At 35.9% G+C, this 12,700-nt stretch overlaps 1 protein-coding gene across 1 annotated transcript in view; it reads left to right on the forward strand.

Moving 5' to 3' along the window:
• Positions 1-2: 2 nt before the first annotated feature.
• LOC107862145 overlaps positions 3-12,700 on the forward strand; it is a gene marked incomplete at its 5' end in the record, with an annotated part of 30,099 nt that continues 17,401 nt past the window's right edge. Inside the window, 21 exon segments of the mRNA XM_047408804.1 lie at positions 3-137; positions 240-305; positions 425-477; positions 561-642; positions 1,175-1,260; positions 4,223-4,316; positions 4,416-4,448; positions 4,571-4,683; positions 5,477-5,586; positions 7,153-7,194; positions 7,290-7,579; positions 7,713-7,933; positions 8,044-8,179; positions 9,907-10,016; positions 10,414-10,500; positions 10,701-10,755; positions 10,842-10,898; positions 10,900-10,928; positions 11,003-11,087; positions 11,498-11,584; positions 11,586-12,659. Coding sequence (XP_047264760.1) covers positions 3-137; positions 240-305; positions 425-477; positions 561-642; positions 1,175-1,260; positions 4,223-4,316; positions 4,416-4,448; positions 4,571-4,683; positions 5,477-5,586; positions 7,153-7,194; positions 7,290-7,579; positions 7,713-7,933; positions 8,044-8,179; positions 9,907-10,016; positions 10,414-10,500; positions 10,701-10,755; positions 10,842-10,898; positions 10,900-10,928; positions 11,003-11,087; positions 11,498-11,584; positions 11,586-11,819 — 2,205 coding nt within the window.

Consider the following 12,700-nt stretch of genomic DNA (forward strand, 5'->3'; position numbering starts at 1 on the left):
TATTGGGAGATAGAAATGTTTCCAATCACGGAGATCTAAGTAGAAATGTTCCCCCAAATTACTTAGATTGGAACCACCGTAGAAGGGTTATTTGTGAAGAACTCCTTGGATTGAATCCTGATATAATTTGCCTACAAGTAATTAACAGTTGCCCTTTTTGGTTACCATTACATTTATATATAAGACTATGCTTTGGAGATGAAGCTAATTGAAGAATTTTATTAATGTGATATGAATAGGAAGTGGACAAGTACTATGATCTACCAAACATTTTGGAGAAAGCTGGATATCTCGGTGCCTATAAGGTGTATAATCGCCACGGCGGCCTCCCATGAGTTGAAATAAAAGGAAAATTGTAGTATTATCATTCATTATACTTCTTGCTCTTAGAAAAATATTCAATTGCGTTTCTCTTACCATGTAGAGACGCACTGTCAGCTCTGTTGATGGTTGTGCTATGTTTTGAAAGGTTGATAAGTAAGAGCAAGAAGTAAAGGTCGTACTTTCTAGTGTAGCTTGATGCTTGTTTGGATTGAACTGAGTGTACTTGCTCATGCCAGGTTTCAGTTGTTAGAGGGAGAAAGCATTGAATTGAGGCAGTATGGTCTTCGCGATAATGTCGCTCAACTCTCTGTTTTTGAGGTAGTAGTTGGGAATTGCAAACTTCTTTTCTTATGTTCTGCAATCTCATCTAGACTAATGGGATCAGCGAGTGATGAAAGAATTTGGATTATTGGCTGGGTGAGTACAAATATGTAAAAGGAGATATAGAGCTAAAAAGATAATCGAACTGTCGGACAACCTAAATATGAGCACTTAACTGGTACACTGTGATTAATGTAAGCTCATCGAGCTTCAGTTTCTTCAGAATATGCGTATGCGATGGCCAATGGCTTAACGGAACTCTTATCCAAGGCTTCTTTTTTGCATAAATATGCCGATCACTTCTAGTAGGTCATGCTCTTTACCAATAAAAACATCTGCAGGTAGTTGAGAACTGGAGCATTTGATTTATCCGATATCAAAAAGCATGTCTCTATTTATTCTGAACTGGATGTTTCTCCTGATTTCCAGGGTTATTTGTCTAGACAATCACATTTTTTTTCATATTTTCATTCTTATTTAGTCACATCTCTTTCAATTTTCTATGTCTGAATTTGTCAGGTACAGACATATGCGTGAAGCCCAGTCAAGGAGACTCGTACTTGGGAACATTCATTTGCTATATTTTCCAGGCCGCGGAGATGTTAAGCTTGGTCAAGTTAGATCTGGTATTCCAAGTTTAACTCTATTTTTTGTATCATAAAATTTGATAGGCAATTGCTTTACATGTTAATTTACCTTGACAAGGTTTAATAGTTAGACAAAGAACATTAGTACTTCTTGGGGATGGAAATCTCCTATTTTTTATTTTATGCCTAAACTGTGTGTTCCCAATGCACGGTGTAGTAATGCAAATGTGTTTTGGCCCTGATTGTTATAATTTAAAGATTGTTATGCGATCATTAATAATTTCAAGATTGTTATACATGAGTTGCTCTCTAAATATTTAATACCTACATTGCTAATTTAGTAATTGAGGTTACACAAAATTGGAGCTGGAGAACGTAAGGGTGTGGCCTAATGGTTCAATGAAGTGTGTTGAGCACCATGAGGTCTCACTTTTAATTCCCAATTGTGACAAAAACTAGGGATTTCTTTCCATCTGTTCTAGCCTTGGTGGACAGAGTTACTTAGTACCTGTTGCTGGTGGGAAGTGGCAGGTATCCCGTGGATTTAGTTGAGGTGCGCGTAAGCTGGCCCGGACAACACGGTCAAATTGTTGCCGGCAAAAGAATAAGTCGAATCTGGAAAGCAATTCTCTAAGGCTAATGTAGTTGAATGAAGTTTATTTTGCATCGTAAAAGAAAGGAACATATTTGTGTATGTGCTCCCGATGAAAAGAAATAAGGTACTCTATCCCATTACATATGTGGATTGGGATTTTTACGTGGATCGTGTTGAAAAGTCGGGCTCAATGTCTCTGCTAATTTAGTAATTGAGGTTATACAATATCGGAGCTGGAGAACCCAAGGGTGTGACCTACTGGTTCAATGAAGTGCGTTGAGCACCATGAGGTCTCAGGTTCAATTCCCAACTGTGACAAACACTAGAGATTTCTTCCCATTTGTCGTAGCCTTGGTGGACAGAGTTACTTAGTACCTATTGCTGGTGGGAAGTGACAGGTATCCCTTGGAGTTAGTTGAGGTGTGCGCAAGCTGGTTCAGACACCACAATTATAAAAAAAAAACAAATTGGTGCCGGCAAAGGAATAAGTCGAATTTGGAAAACAATTCTCTAAGGCTAATGTAGTCGAGTGAAATTTATTTTGCATCGTAAAAGAAAGGAACTCATTTGTGTATGTGCTCTCGATGAAAAGAAATAAGGTACTCTATCCTATTACATACTTGGATGGGGATTTTTACGTGGATCGTGTTGAAAAATCGGGCTCAATGTCTCTTGGAATCCTGAAGTCAATAGATATTAGATAAACTCATATTATGGAGATTTCACTATCTCATAGAGAGCTAGCCTTGAGCGCAAACATAAAAGAACACTAATGAGTGCACGAGGATTTTCTTTGATTCGTCGTTTTTACAATTTTCATTAGTTCAATAAAAGATCTCAATTAATTTATAAATCTAGAGAGCGCTAATGCATCATTAAAGACTAATGATGAAACAAACGAAAAACTGACTTAATAGCATGAGAACTCTATAATCTTTTATTTTTATGGTCTAAAATCTTAGATAAATAAATAACTGATGACCAGCAACAATTGAATTAGTAACAAAGACAATAATTGACATATTGGAAGATTCAATAGTTGGTTAAGTCTTCTTCAAACATAGCTTCAAGTTCAAGAATATCTGTTACCGCCTCTATGATAATTATGAGTTCAAAAACTCTCCCTCTTCTGGCTTAGGGCATCAGGGCATCGTTTGAATCAACCTTGAGGTGCTCGACCTTAACAACACTTTTTGTTTCTTTTTATAACTTTCTCGGTCTGCAACTTGATTGCCAACATGCTCAACCATGTGTTTATTTGGCGGTATTGCCGATCCTGGGTTCTTGATCTTAAACATAAGTATTCGTTGTTTTTTTCTCTTTATCAAATATTGTGCTTCTTTTTATGGTTCTTCTAATGTCGCAAAGACATTTGATTTGCCTTCAGCATGATCGCGCTGACGATCCTCTAGTTTCGTTTTGAAAAATTGGTCAATTATTTCTTCAATATTTGTGGAAACGTAGAAACACGGTTTTTCACTTGGTGTAAACATATAACTCCAACATTTGCTCTAGTCCGAGTTGAAAGCTTTTCTGCATCCTTGAATTCTGTTTTCTTTCAACTCGGACTGGAGCAAATATTGGAGTTATGATGTTTATATCAAGTGGAAAACCGTGTTCGTATGGTTCCACAAATATTGAACAAAATAATTAACAATTTTTTCGAAACGAAACTAGAAGATCGCCAGTACGATCACCCTGAGTGCAAATCAAATGCCTTTTGATGCATTAAAAGGTTTCAGAAAGAAGCACACACATTAGTAGAGAGAGATGAACAACGAATAGTGATGTATAAGATTATGCACCTAGGCTCAGAAATACCGTCAGATAAACACCTGGTTGAGCTGATGTTGGCAATCAAGTTGTAGACAGAGAAAGTTAAAAAAGAAACAAAAAGTGTTTATGATGACAGAGTTATACAAGTTTGATTTAAATGTTGTCCGGAGCTAGAAGAGTACGAGAATTCTTGGCCTCATAATTATCATGGGAATGGTAATTTGAGTTCTTGAACTTGGAGCTATGTCTAGAGGAGAGTTAACCAACTATTGAATCATTTAATATGGTCAATTTTGTCTTTATTGTTTATTCTGTTGTTGTTAGTCATCAATTATCCATTTATTTTAGTCCATAAAATAAAATGTTATTAAGTTAGTTTTTTTCGTTTGTTTCATCTTTAGTGTTTAATGATGCTTTGTGTCTTGATTGATAAATCAATCAAGTTCTTTTATTGGACAATGACATAAACTCAGGATCCACCAATTTCTACCGGAACAGTTATTTGACATAAACTGTTTGAATTCCCTAACTGTCAGCAGATTGACGTGTAGTACCAAGGATTGTTATTTCCTTCAGTTCATCACCGCACGGTAACTTGCTGCTTATATTCTTCCTTTCTGATTCGCTTTCTTTCGTCAAAGGCTCACATACTTTCAGAAAAGTGGGACCATGTACCTATTGTGCTTGCCGGTGATTATAATAGCACTCCCCAGGTTTGAATTACTGAAACTTATCTTTATGAAGTATTTCATTGACTTCTATTTTAAAAGTAACTTGCTGAAACAATGCTTATTTTTTTTCCCTTGTGATAGAGTCCAATCTACAAATTCTTGTCATCATCTGAGGTAATACAGCAGATCCCAATTCAGTATCTTTTATGCAATATTAAGTACTTCTCAAGTCATATGATCTGCATGCTTTTTCGTAGAGTTGTTTGCTACTCAAAGGATTTGTTTTTATATAGCAGCTCAATCTAATGCTACGTAACCGAAAAGAGTTGTCTGGTCAGAGACGATGCCATCCCTCTCAAGTTCTTGGTCTTAGAAGAGAAAGGGGGAGTTTGTTTGTTCTAATGGATAGGTAAAGCAATAATCCGCCAGTACATATTATATCATTTGTCTGAGTTTTTTTCACGAACTACCATGATTGATTGAGCCGAGAAACGAGTGGCTCTGATACCAATTGATGCAAGAACAAGGAATTTGGGTGAAATGTGTTAATCTAGGAGGATAATCCTCGAAGAAGATGGTACCAAGTTCAGGGTATTGACCGAGAAAATCAGTGAAGAATAGGAATAAGAGAGAAGAACAGAGATTGTATTATGAATGGGATGATCAAGTAGTAGCTTACATCAGTTATATATACACCCCATTAACCACATTTGACAGCTAAGCTAACAAACTAATAGAATGCAGCTGTGGATGGTATGCAGTAGTTCTCTGCAGCTGAACACCTTGCAATTTAAACAATTCTTGCCAGAAATTACTAAGGAAGATGGGATCTCTGTCACTAGTTAATGTCTTAGGCATGCCATGCAGCTTAAAGACATTGTCGAGGAAACATTGAGCCACTGATTGGGCTGTATAAGGGTGAGACAAGGCCAAGAAATGCCCATACTTGCTCAATCTATCCCCTACCACCAGTATTACTTCCTTACCCTTGGACTTAGGCAAACCCTCAATGAAATCCAAGCAAATGTCTTTCCAAACACCATCAGGTACTGGCAAAGGTTGTAAAAGACCTGGACTAGCAGCAACATCATACTTATGCCTCTGACAAATATCACATTTGTTAATAAAATCTCTAGTGTCTTACACTATTCATTTCCAATAAAACAGTGATTGCAGTCCTTTAATAGTGGCATCCATACCAGAATGTCCTCCTTGAGTAGATTCATGCCAAAGAGCAATGATAGACCTTCTAAGCTGAGCATCATTGCCAACTACCAACCTGCCCTTCCATCTCAACTGGTTATGAAGCCAAGTAAAAGATTTGTAAGGTGAAGTCTGTACCTTACCAGTAATAGCTTGCTGGTGTTGATCAGTCCTCCAAGAGCTTTTAATTTGATCCAAGAGTGAACCATGAGGACCTAAGATAGAAATAGCTAGTAACTCAGCACTAGGATCCCTGGACAAGGCATCTGCAACCTTGTTTTCCAACCCTTTCTTGTATTCAATGGCAAAATCTAATGCCATGAGCTTGGAGATACAAGCCACATGGAATTCAGTATGAATGTGTTGATTCAATAGATGCTTGAGAGCTTTTTGATCAGTTTTGACAATGAAATGTCTTCCCAATAAGTGATGAGACCATCTTGAAACAGCAAATAGTAGTGCTAACAACTCTCTATCATAAACACTCATAGCTTGATGTTTGGGTGCCAAGGACTTGCTAATATAAGGAAGTGGATGCCCTTCTATCATCAGCACAGCCCCTATACCCTTGCCACTAGCATTTGTTTCCACCATAAAGGTCTGATTGTAATTAGGCATAGCCAAAACAGGAGAGTCGAAAGTCAAATCCTACTTATGATATGTAAAAACCAAAGTTATGCTCGGGAGACCAACTTGTCGTCACAATATATTTTGAATGATTAACCTGTGGTTAAGATATAAGCCTGGTCCTTTTCATCTAATACTGCATGAGTGACACTCATGAGGATCCATTATATTATGTACTTATAGAGGAATTTATCTAGTGTCCTTTTTTGGTTTGCACATATCATCCAGCAAACATTTCTACTGCCAATTTTATCTGAAGTAACCACTTTTCTTTTATTGACATATGTTTAGGACCTATACATGATATCGTGGCTTTGAATGCTCTACCTTTCTTGTATGCTCTCTCCTATTCCTCCTCGGGAAACTCATTTATGTACATTTAAAGTGCAGTCTTTGATCTGGTAATACCTTTCATTGCTGTGGGTTACTGGGGTAGCATGATCTTTTTAAATATGAACTCATTTTCCTACATGTTGAAAGTGTAGCAAAACTATACAACATGCTCTTTAATTTTTAGCAGCATCTATTGTGCAAGAACTCCTTTCTGATTGAGAAAAAACTCTATTTTGATTGTTCATGCTGGTATATTCACTGTTTATCAGAGCTTCACGATGAGAAGGATAGCTCGTGAGGTTTAAAGCAGTGATAGATCAAAGTTGGAGCTTCACAATGCTTCTGATCTTAAACAGATCAGTTGATGAAAGTCTTAAGATGGCTGCCTCTGACATATGACTGCTTATTTTATTGGATGTTGATTTGCTTGTGATAGAATGTTGAGTCATTGGTGAGATTTTCCTGGCATTTCTGTTTTTCTTTCCCTACAAATTCTGTCAGTCCTAAGCAATTTTTGCTATAGAAAGAGTTTGTTAAATATTTGTCACAAACTAGAAATGCTCACTTTTGGCAAGCATAAAGGATCAAAACTACTCAAGAGCTTATTTAAGCGTCTACCTTTATCCTACAACCCAACATATATGACCATTTTTGTCATTTTCTCATTCCTAGTGATCTCATTATCTAAATGTTGTGTGGTACTTTTTATTGGCAGGATTTGAAAAATATGAATTGCTCTTGAAAATTTTGCTTAAACGTTAGCTTTATGGATACTTATTTGTTCTCTTTGTTGGATATTCTCTATCTGAAATGGGATTTCCATCATGTGCGCGTGTTATTTTGTGTCTTCAGGATCTAGAGAACTTGGTGGTTCTGTGGATCTTCTGGACCATTATAAACTTGGGAAACATCTCGATTTTTTCTGTAAGAGGTCATTACCACCCTCTATATCTGGGACACAATACCTCAGGAATGTGGTGGGGGACACAGAAATAAAGAAAGGTGAAGGGATGGAACTCAATCAGCTGTCCAAAAACTCCTCTTATGTGAGACACCAACGTGTACACTTGCATCCTTTTGGCTTGGATCTTCTCACGGATGCATTTCAGCTCAGAGAAGCGACATCTGCGGATCATCTGTTGGTATGAATCCACCTTATAATCCTTGATGTGCTCTCTTAGTGTTTTGGGATTGCCAACTCAAGGCTTGGTTTGCTCTACTAATGCAGTTTAGTTGTAAGATTTCCCGAGTAACTTATCTTTATGTTATTTATAGGAAGGCATTGTGTTACCTTCAGGTGCACCAAATTTGAAGAATGAATATAAGGAAAAGAAGCAGCATAAAAAGATCAAACACAGAGATGGGTTGAGGAAACAGGATCCTAGCAGTTGCATTGACAAGGATCACATGCTAAACAGGGATAATGATAAGGAGAAAAATGGGAGTACAGAATTATGGTCCAGATTTTTTCCTGAGACAGCAAGTAAAGGTAACACGTAATCCGGGCTTCATTTTTGAGATATTGGTTAAGATCCAAGATTAAAATTTGTCATCTTTTTTGCTGTAGCAATTTTAAATGGCTTAAATGATTATGCTTGGCTTGCAGACTTCAAATGAATTTTATGCTTCTTGCCATGATCCAGTTGCTTCCTGTCTTCTCCATGATCAATTCTAAGATATCATCTAATATTTTTATGAACTCTTTTAGGATAAAAATGTGCAAGTGTGGAAGATGTTATGCAGTTGGTGGTATATGTGGTTGAGATATTTACAACAACAACATACCCAGTGTATTCCCACTAATGAGGGCACGAGGATTTTCTTTGATTCGTTGTTTTCACAATTTTCATTAGTTTAATAAAAGATCTCAACTAATTTATCAATCTAGAGAATGCCAATGCATCATTAAAGATTAAAGATGAAACAAACGAAAAAACTAACTTAATAGATGGGAACTCTATAACCTTTTATTTTTATGGTCTAAAATCTTAGATAAATAAATAACTGAAGACCAGCAACAATTGAGTTAATAACAGAGACAATAATTGACATATTGGAAGATTCAATAGTTGGTTAAGTCTTCTCCAAACATAGCGTCAAGTTCAAGAATTCCTATTACCACCTCCATGATAATTATGAGTTCAAGAACTCTCCCCTCTTCTGGCTCAGGGCGTCGTTTTAATCAATCTTGAGATGCTCGTCCTTAATAGCACTTCTTGCTTCTTTTTATAACTTTCTCTGTCCGCAACTTGATTGCCAATATCTGCTCAACTATGTGTCTATTTGGCGGCATTGCCGATCTTGGGTTCTTGATCTTATACATAAGTATTCGTTGTTTTCTTCTCTCTATCAAATATTGTACTTCTTTTTAGAGTTCTTCTAATGCCTCATAGACATTTGATTTGCCCAAGGCATGCTCGCGTTGACGATCCTCTAGTTTCGTTTTGAAAAATTTGTCAGTTATTTCTTCAGTATTTGTGGAACCATAGGAACCCGGTTTTCCACTTGGTGTAAACATCATACATAACTCCAACATTTGCTTTAATCCAAGTTGAAAGCTTTTCTGCATTCTTGAATAGTGTTTTCTTTCTTTTCTAGAAAGTAGCTGCTTGTGCTATCTCACATTCAATTAACTTCATCTCAATCTTCTGCCTACCTTTTCCGGCCCTCTTTCCCATTGCAAAAACAAATAATCAAAGGAAAAAAAAAGATGTTTTGGCTGAATAAGCTTGAGCAATTTTCAGAGGAAAGCTTATGTAATTTATAGTAGGTGCACGAGTCCATTTGTCACGTTTATTTAATATTTGTTGTTATGAGTCTATCGGTCACGTTTATTGGTAAGTTTCTTTAGTGTTTTCTCGTAATAAGTCTATATGTCACGTTTCTTGGCAAGTTTTTTAATATTTTCATACTATGTGAATCTATTACGAGATTAACACTGTCTTCTTTTATTTCAGTTTAATTGCAAAGTAATAATGTTGAATTGAATCTAAAGATAAATTGTTACAATTTTAATGATTTCATATTATGAGTCTATTTGTCACGTGTATTGTCATCATATCAAAACAATAAATAAACATGATAATACACGTGACAAATAGACTCATAATATGAAGTCATTAAATAATTATAACAATTTATCTTTAGATTGAATTCAACATTATTACTTTGTAATTATAATGAAATAAAAAAGAACACAATGTTAATCTCGTAATAGATTCACATAGTATGAAGATATTTAAAAACTTGCCCAAAAACGTGACATATAGACTTATTATGAGAAAACATTAAAGAAACTTGCCAATAAACGTGACAGACAGACTCATAACAAAATATATTAAATAAATGTGACTAATAGACTCGTGCACCTACTATAAATTACACAAGCTTTCCTTTGAAAATTGCTCAAGCTTATTCAGCCAAAACATCTTTTTTTTTCCTTTGATTATTTGTTTTTGCAATGGCAAAGAGGACCGTAAAAGGTAGGCAGAAGATTGAGATGAAGCTAATTGAATATGAGATAGCACGAGCAGATACTTTCTCGAAAAGAAAGGAAACACTGTTCAAGGATGCAAAAAAGTTTTCAGCTTAGACTGGAGCAAATGTTGGAGTATTGATGTTTACATCAAGTGGAAAACCATGTTCCTATGATTTCACAAATTTTTCAATATGAAACTAGAGGATTGCCAACGCGATCATGCTGAGGGCAAATCAAATGACTTTTGTGGCATTAGAAGATCTCCTGGAAAACCATGTTCCTATGATTTCACAAATTTTTCAATATGAAACTAGAGGATTGCCAACGCGATCATGCTGAGGGCAAATCAAATGACTTTTGTGGCATTAGAAGATCTCCTGAATGAAGCACAAGCATTGGTAGAGAGAGATGAACAACGAATAGTGATGTATAAGATTATACATTTAGGCTCAGATAAACACCTGGTTGGTTGAGCAGATGCTGACAATTGAGTTGCAGACGCAGAAAGTTAAAAGAAGAAACAAAAAGTGTTATGCTGGCTGAGCTATACAAGTTTGATTTAAATGTGGCCAGAGGAGGACGAGAGTTCTTGGCCTCATAATTATCATGGTAATTTGAGTTCTTGAACTTGGAGCTATGTCTGGAGGAGAGTTAACTAACTATTGAATCTTTTAATATGGTCAATTTTGTCTTTATTGTTTATTCTATTGTTGTTAGTCGTCAATTATCCATTTATCTAAGTTTTAGTCCAAAAAATAAAATGTTAATAGAGTTGTTATATTTAGATCCCACATAGCTATGCACCCTTTAGAGCTAAATAGTTCTTATGCGATTGTGAAAGTATAGCTTGTCCTTCCTATCCACAATTGATGGTTATCCCCAGGATATTCCTCTTAGGGCTGACTCTACCTCTTCCTTCTTCTTAGAGATCTCTAACAACAAGGGATGACAGTGGTGAACCAATAGCCACATCTTACCACTCAAAAGTTTCTGGGAACTGTTGATTATTTGTGGTACTAATGCCGTTGATTACAACGGCTAATTGATTGACGGGAGTAAGCACTAAAGTAAAATCCACCACTTGCAGGTATTCTGAAGGTCTTACACCCACAAAAGTTTTAGATACTTTACCAGTTAATGACTTGAAGAAAACAGGTGGTCTTCCCTACAAGGTACCGTTCTTCTGACATAGTGACCTGATGTTGTTAACAAGGACATGTTAGATTATGCAAAAGAGGCAGATGCATTAGTAAGGTTGTTGAAACATGAAGTATTGTGCTAGAAATAGATTCATCCAACTAATATATTTAAAAATGTATCAAATTAATTTAGATTTTGGTCCTTTACGTAATAAAATGACCTGGTGCTTGATTGGACATTTGGGATATATTCATCCATCTAGAACCATAGGTTCCCCAAATCTTGTCACAACATCTATTCATTATGCTGAACCATTGAAGTTTTTCTTGGTAAGCCAGCTAAGAGCACTCCTGGATCTCACTATATTTGATATATTCCTTGAGACGCTTTGTGTGTTTACTTCTTCTGTAAGCTAATTTTGATCTGAATTCGTGGGCTGCAGAAATTGGGTAGTGATCACTTGGCTTTGGTTTCTGAGTTTGAGTTTCTGGAAGTTGTTGGAGACAAGAAAGAAGCAACTGAAGACCGTATTATCAGTTAAAGATGACATTATTTCTACAGGAATATTACATTTCTTATGGACATTTATGGTATTTCAACTTACAACTTTTGATTTTCGACACCTGTTGATGCAACTGGCTTCCACCTTATTCCTATCACCATTTTTTTGTGAAAGATTTATAGCAACAATGATAATCAGTGGCTGGAGTTTCCGTTCCTCTTTTCTCTTTTATAATGAGTTGTTGTTCTTCTTTATACTATAATTTTTTTCTAAATTTTCGTTTTATCATTCACATGGCTCCATATTGAATAATGCAAATCCGTAACCTGTACTGTAGGTAATACGATTACGGTAATTCCCAGCAAGTAACTAGCTGGGTTTTCATTCGCTTTCCTTCTTTCAAATCAAATTCCCCCTATTTGGCTTCAGCTTCTATTTGACATAAGTTGTATTTATGAGTTCTGCAAAGGTTTACCCTTTCCTTTTTAGTTGTTGAACTGCTTTTATTTAGCTTTTCATATTTATCGGATAGTTTCTAGATGAATTTTGTACATGCACATCACATGATTTGTTCATTGTGTGTGTTTGATTTTGAAAATAGTAGATACATAGACAACACACATTTTGGGATATGCAATAGTTTCTGATTTCCTGTAGGTAAGATGGTATTTGAAGGTAAATGGGTTCTTCAAAGGTCCCTATTGAGGATGAAATAAGTAATCCTCAAAAATTGAAAATACCGAATCATAGTTCTCTGTGCTCTATGGTATACATGTATTCCTGCTTGCATATGACTAGACGAGCTCTGACGAGCAAGAAGGGGTATGCCCTAAGAAGCAACAATGTACAAGCAGCTAATGTACCCTTGTTTTCCAAAGTATTTAATGTACAATTACATCTGTTGGTGCTCTTAAAGGATATCTATGAAAAAAAAAGTTCAATATTTCGTGGAGTTCTATTCTTTATTTATCAATTATCTTTTAGGTAAAAAATCATCGTTTTTTCGATTAAATTTCAGGTTGAGGTTTCTAATGCTATCACTGTTCTGAAAGCATATATTAGTGATGCTACCCTATATACAAATAAGTTGTTTCCGCAGAAGGTATCTTTAGCTGCTTCTCCTTGATGTGTTTCCTTAAATTT

This window comes from Capsicum annuum, chromosome 3, assembly GCF_002878395.1.
Source record: "Capsicum annuum cultivar UCD-10X-F1 chromosome 3, UCD10Xv1.1, whole genome shotgun sequence".
In the NCBI taxonomy this organism is placed as follows: Eukaryota; Viridiplantae; Streptophyta; class Magnoliopsida; order Solanales; family Solanaceae; genus Capsicum; species Capsicum annuum.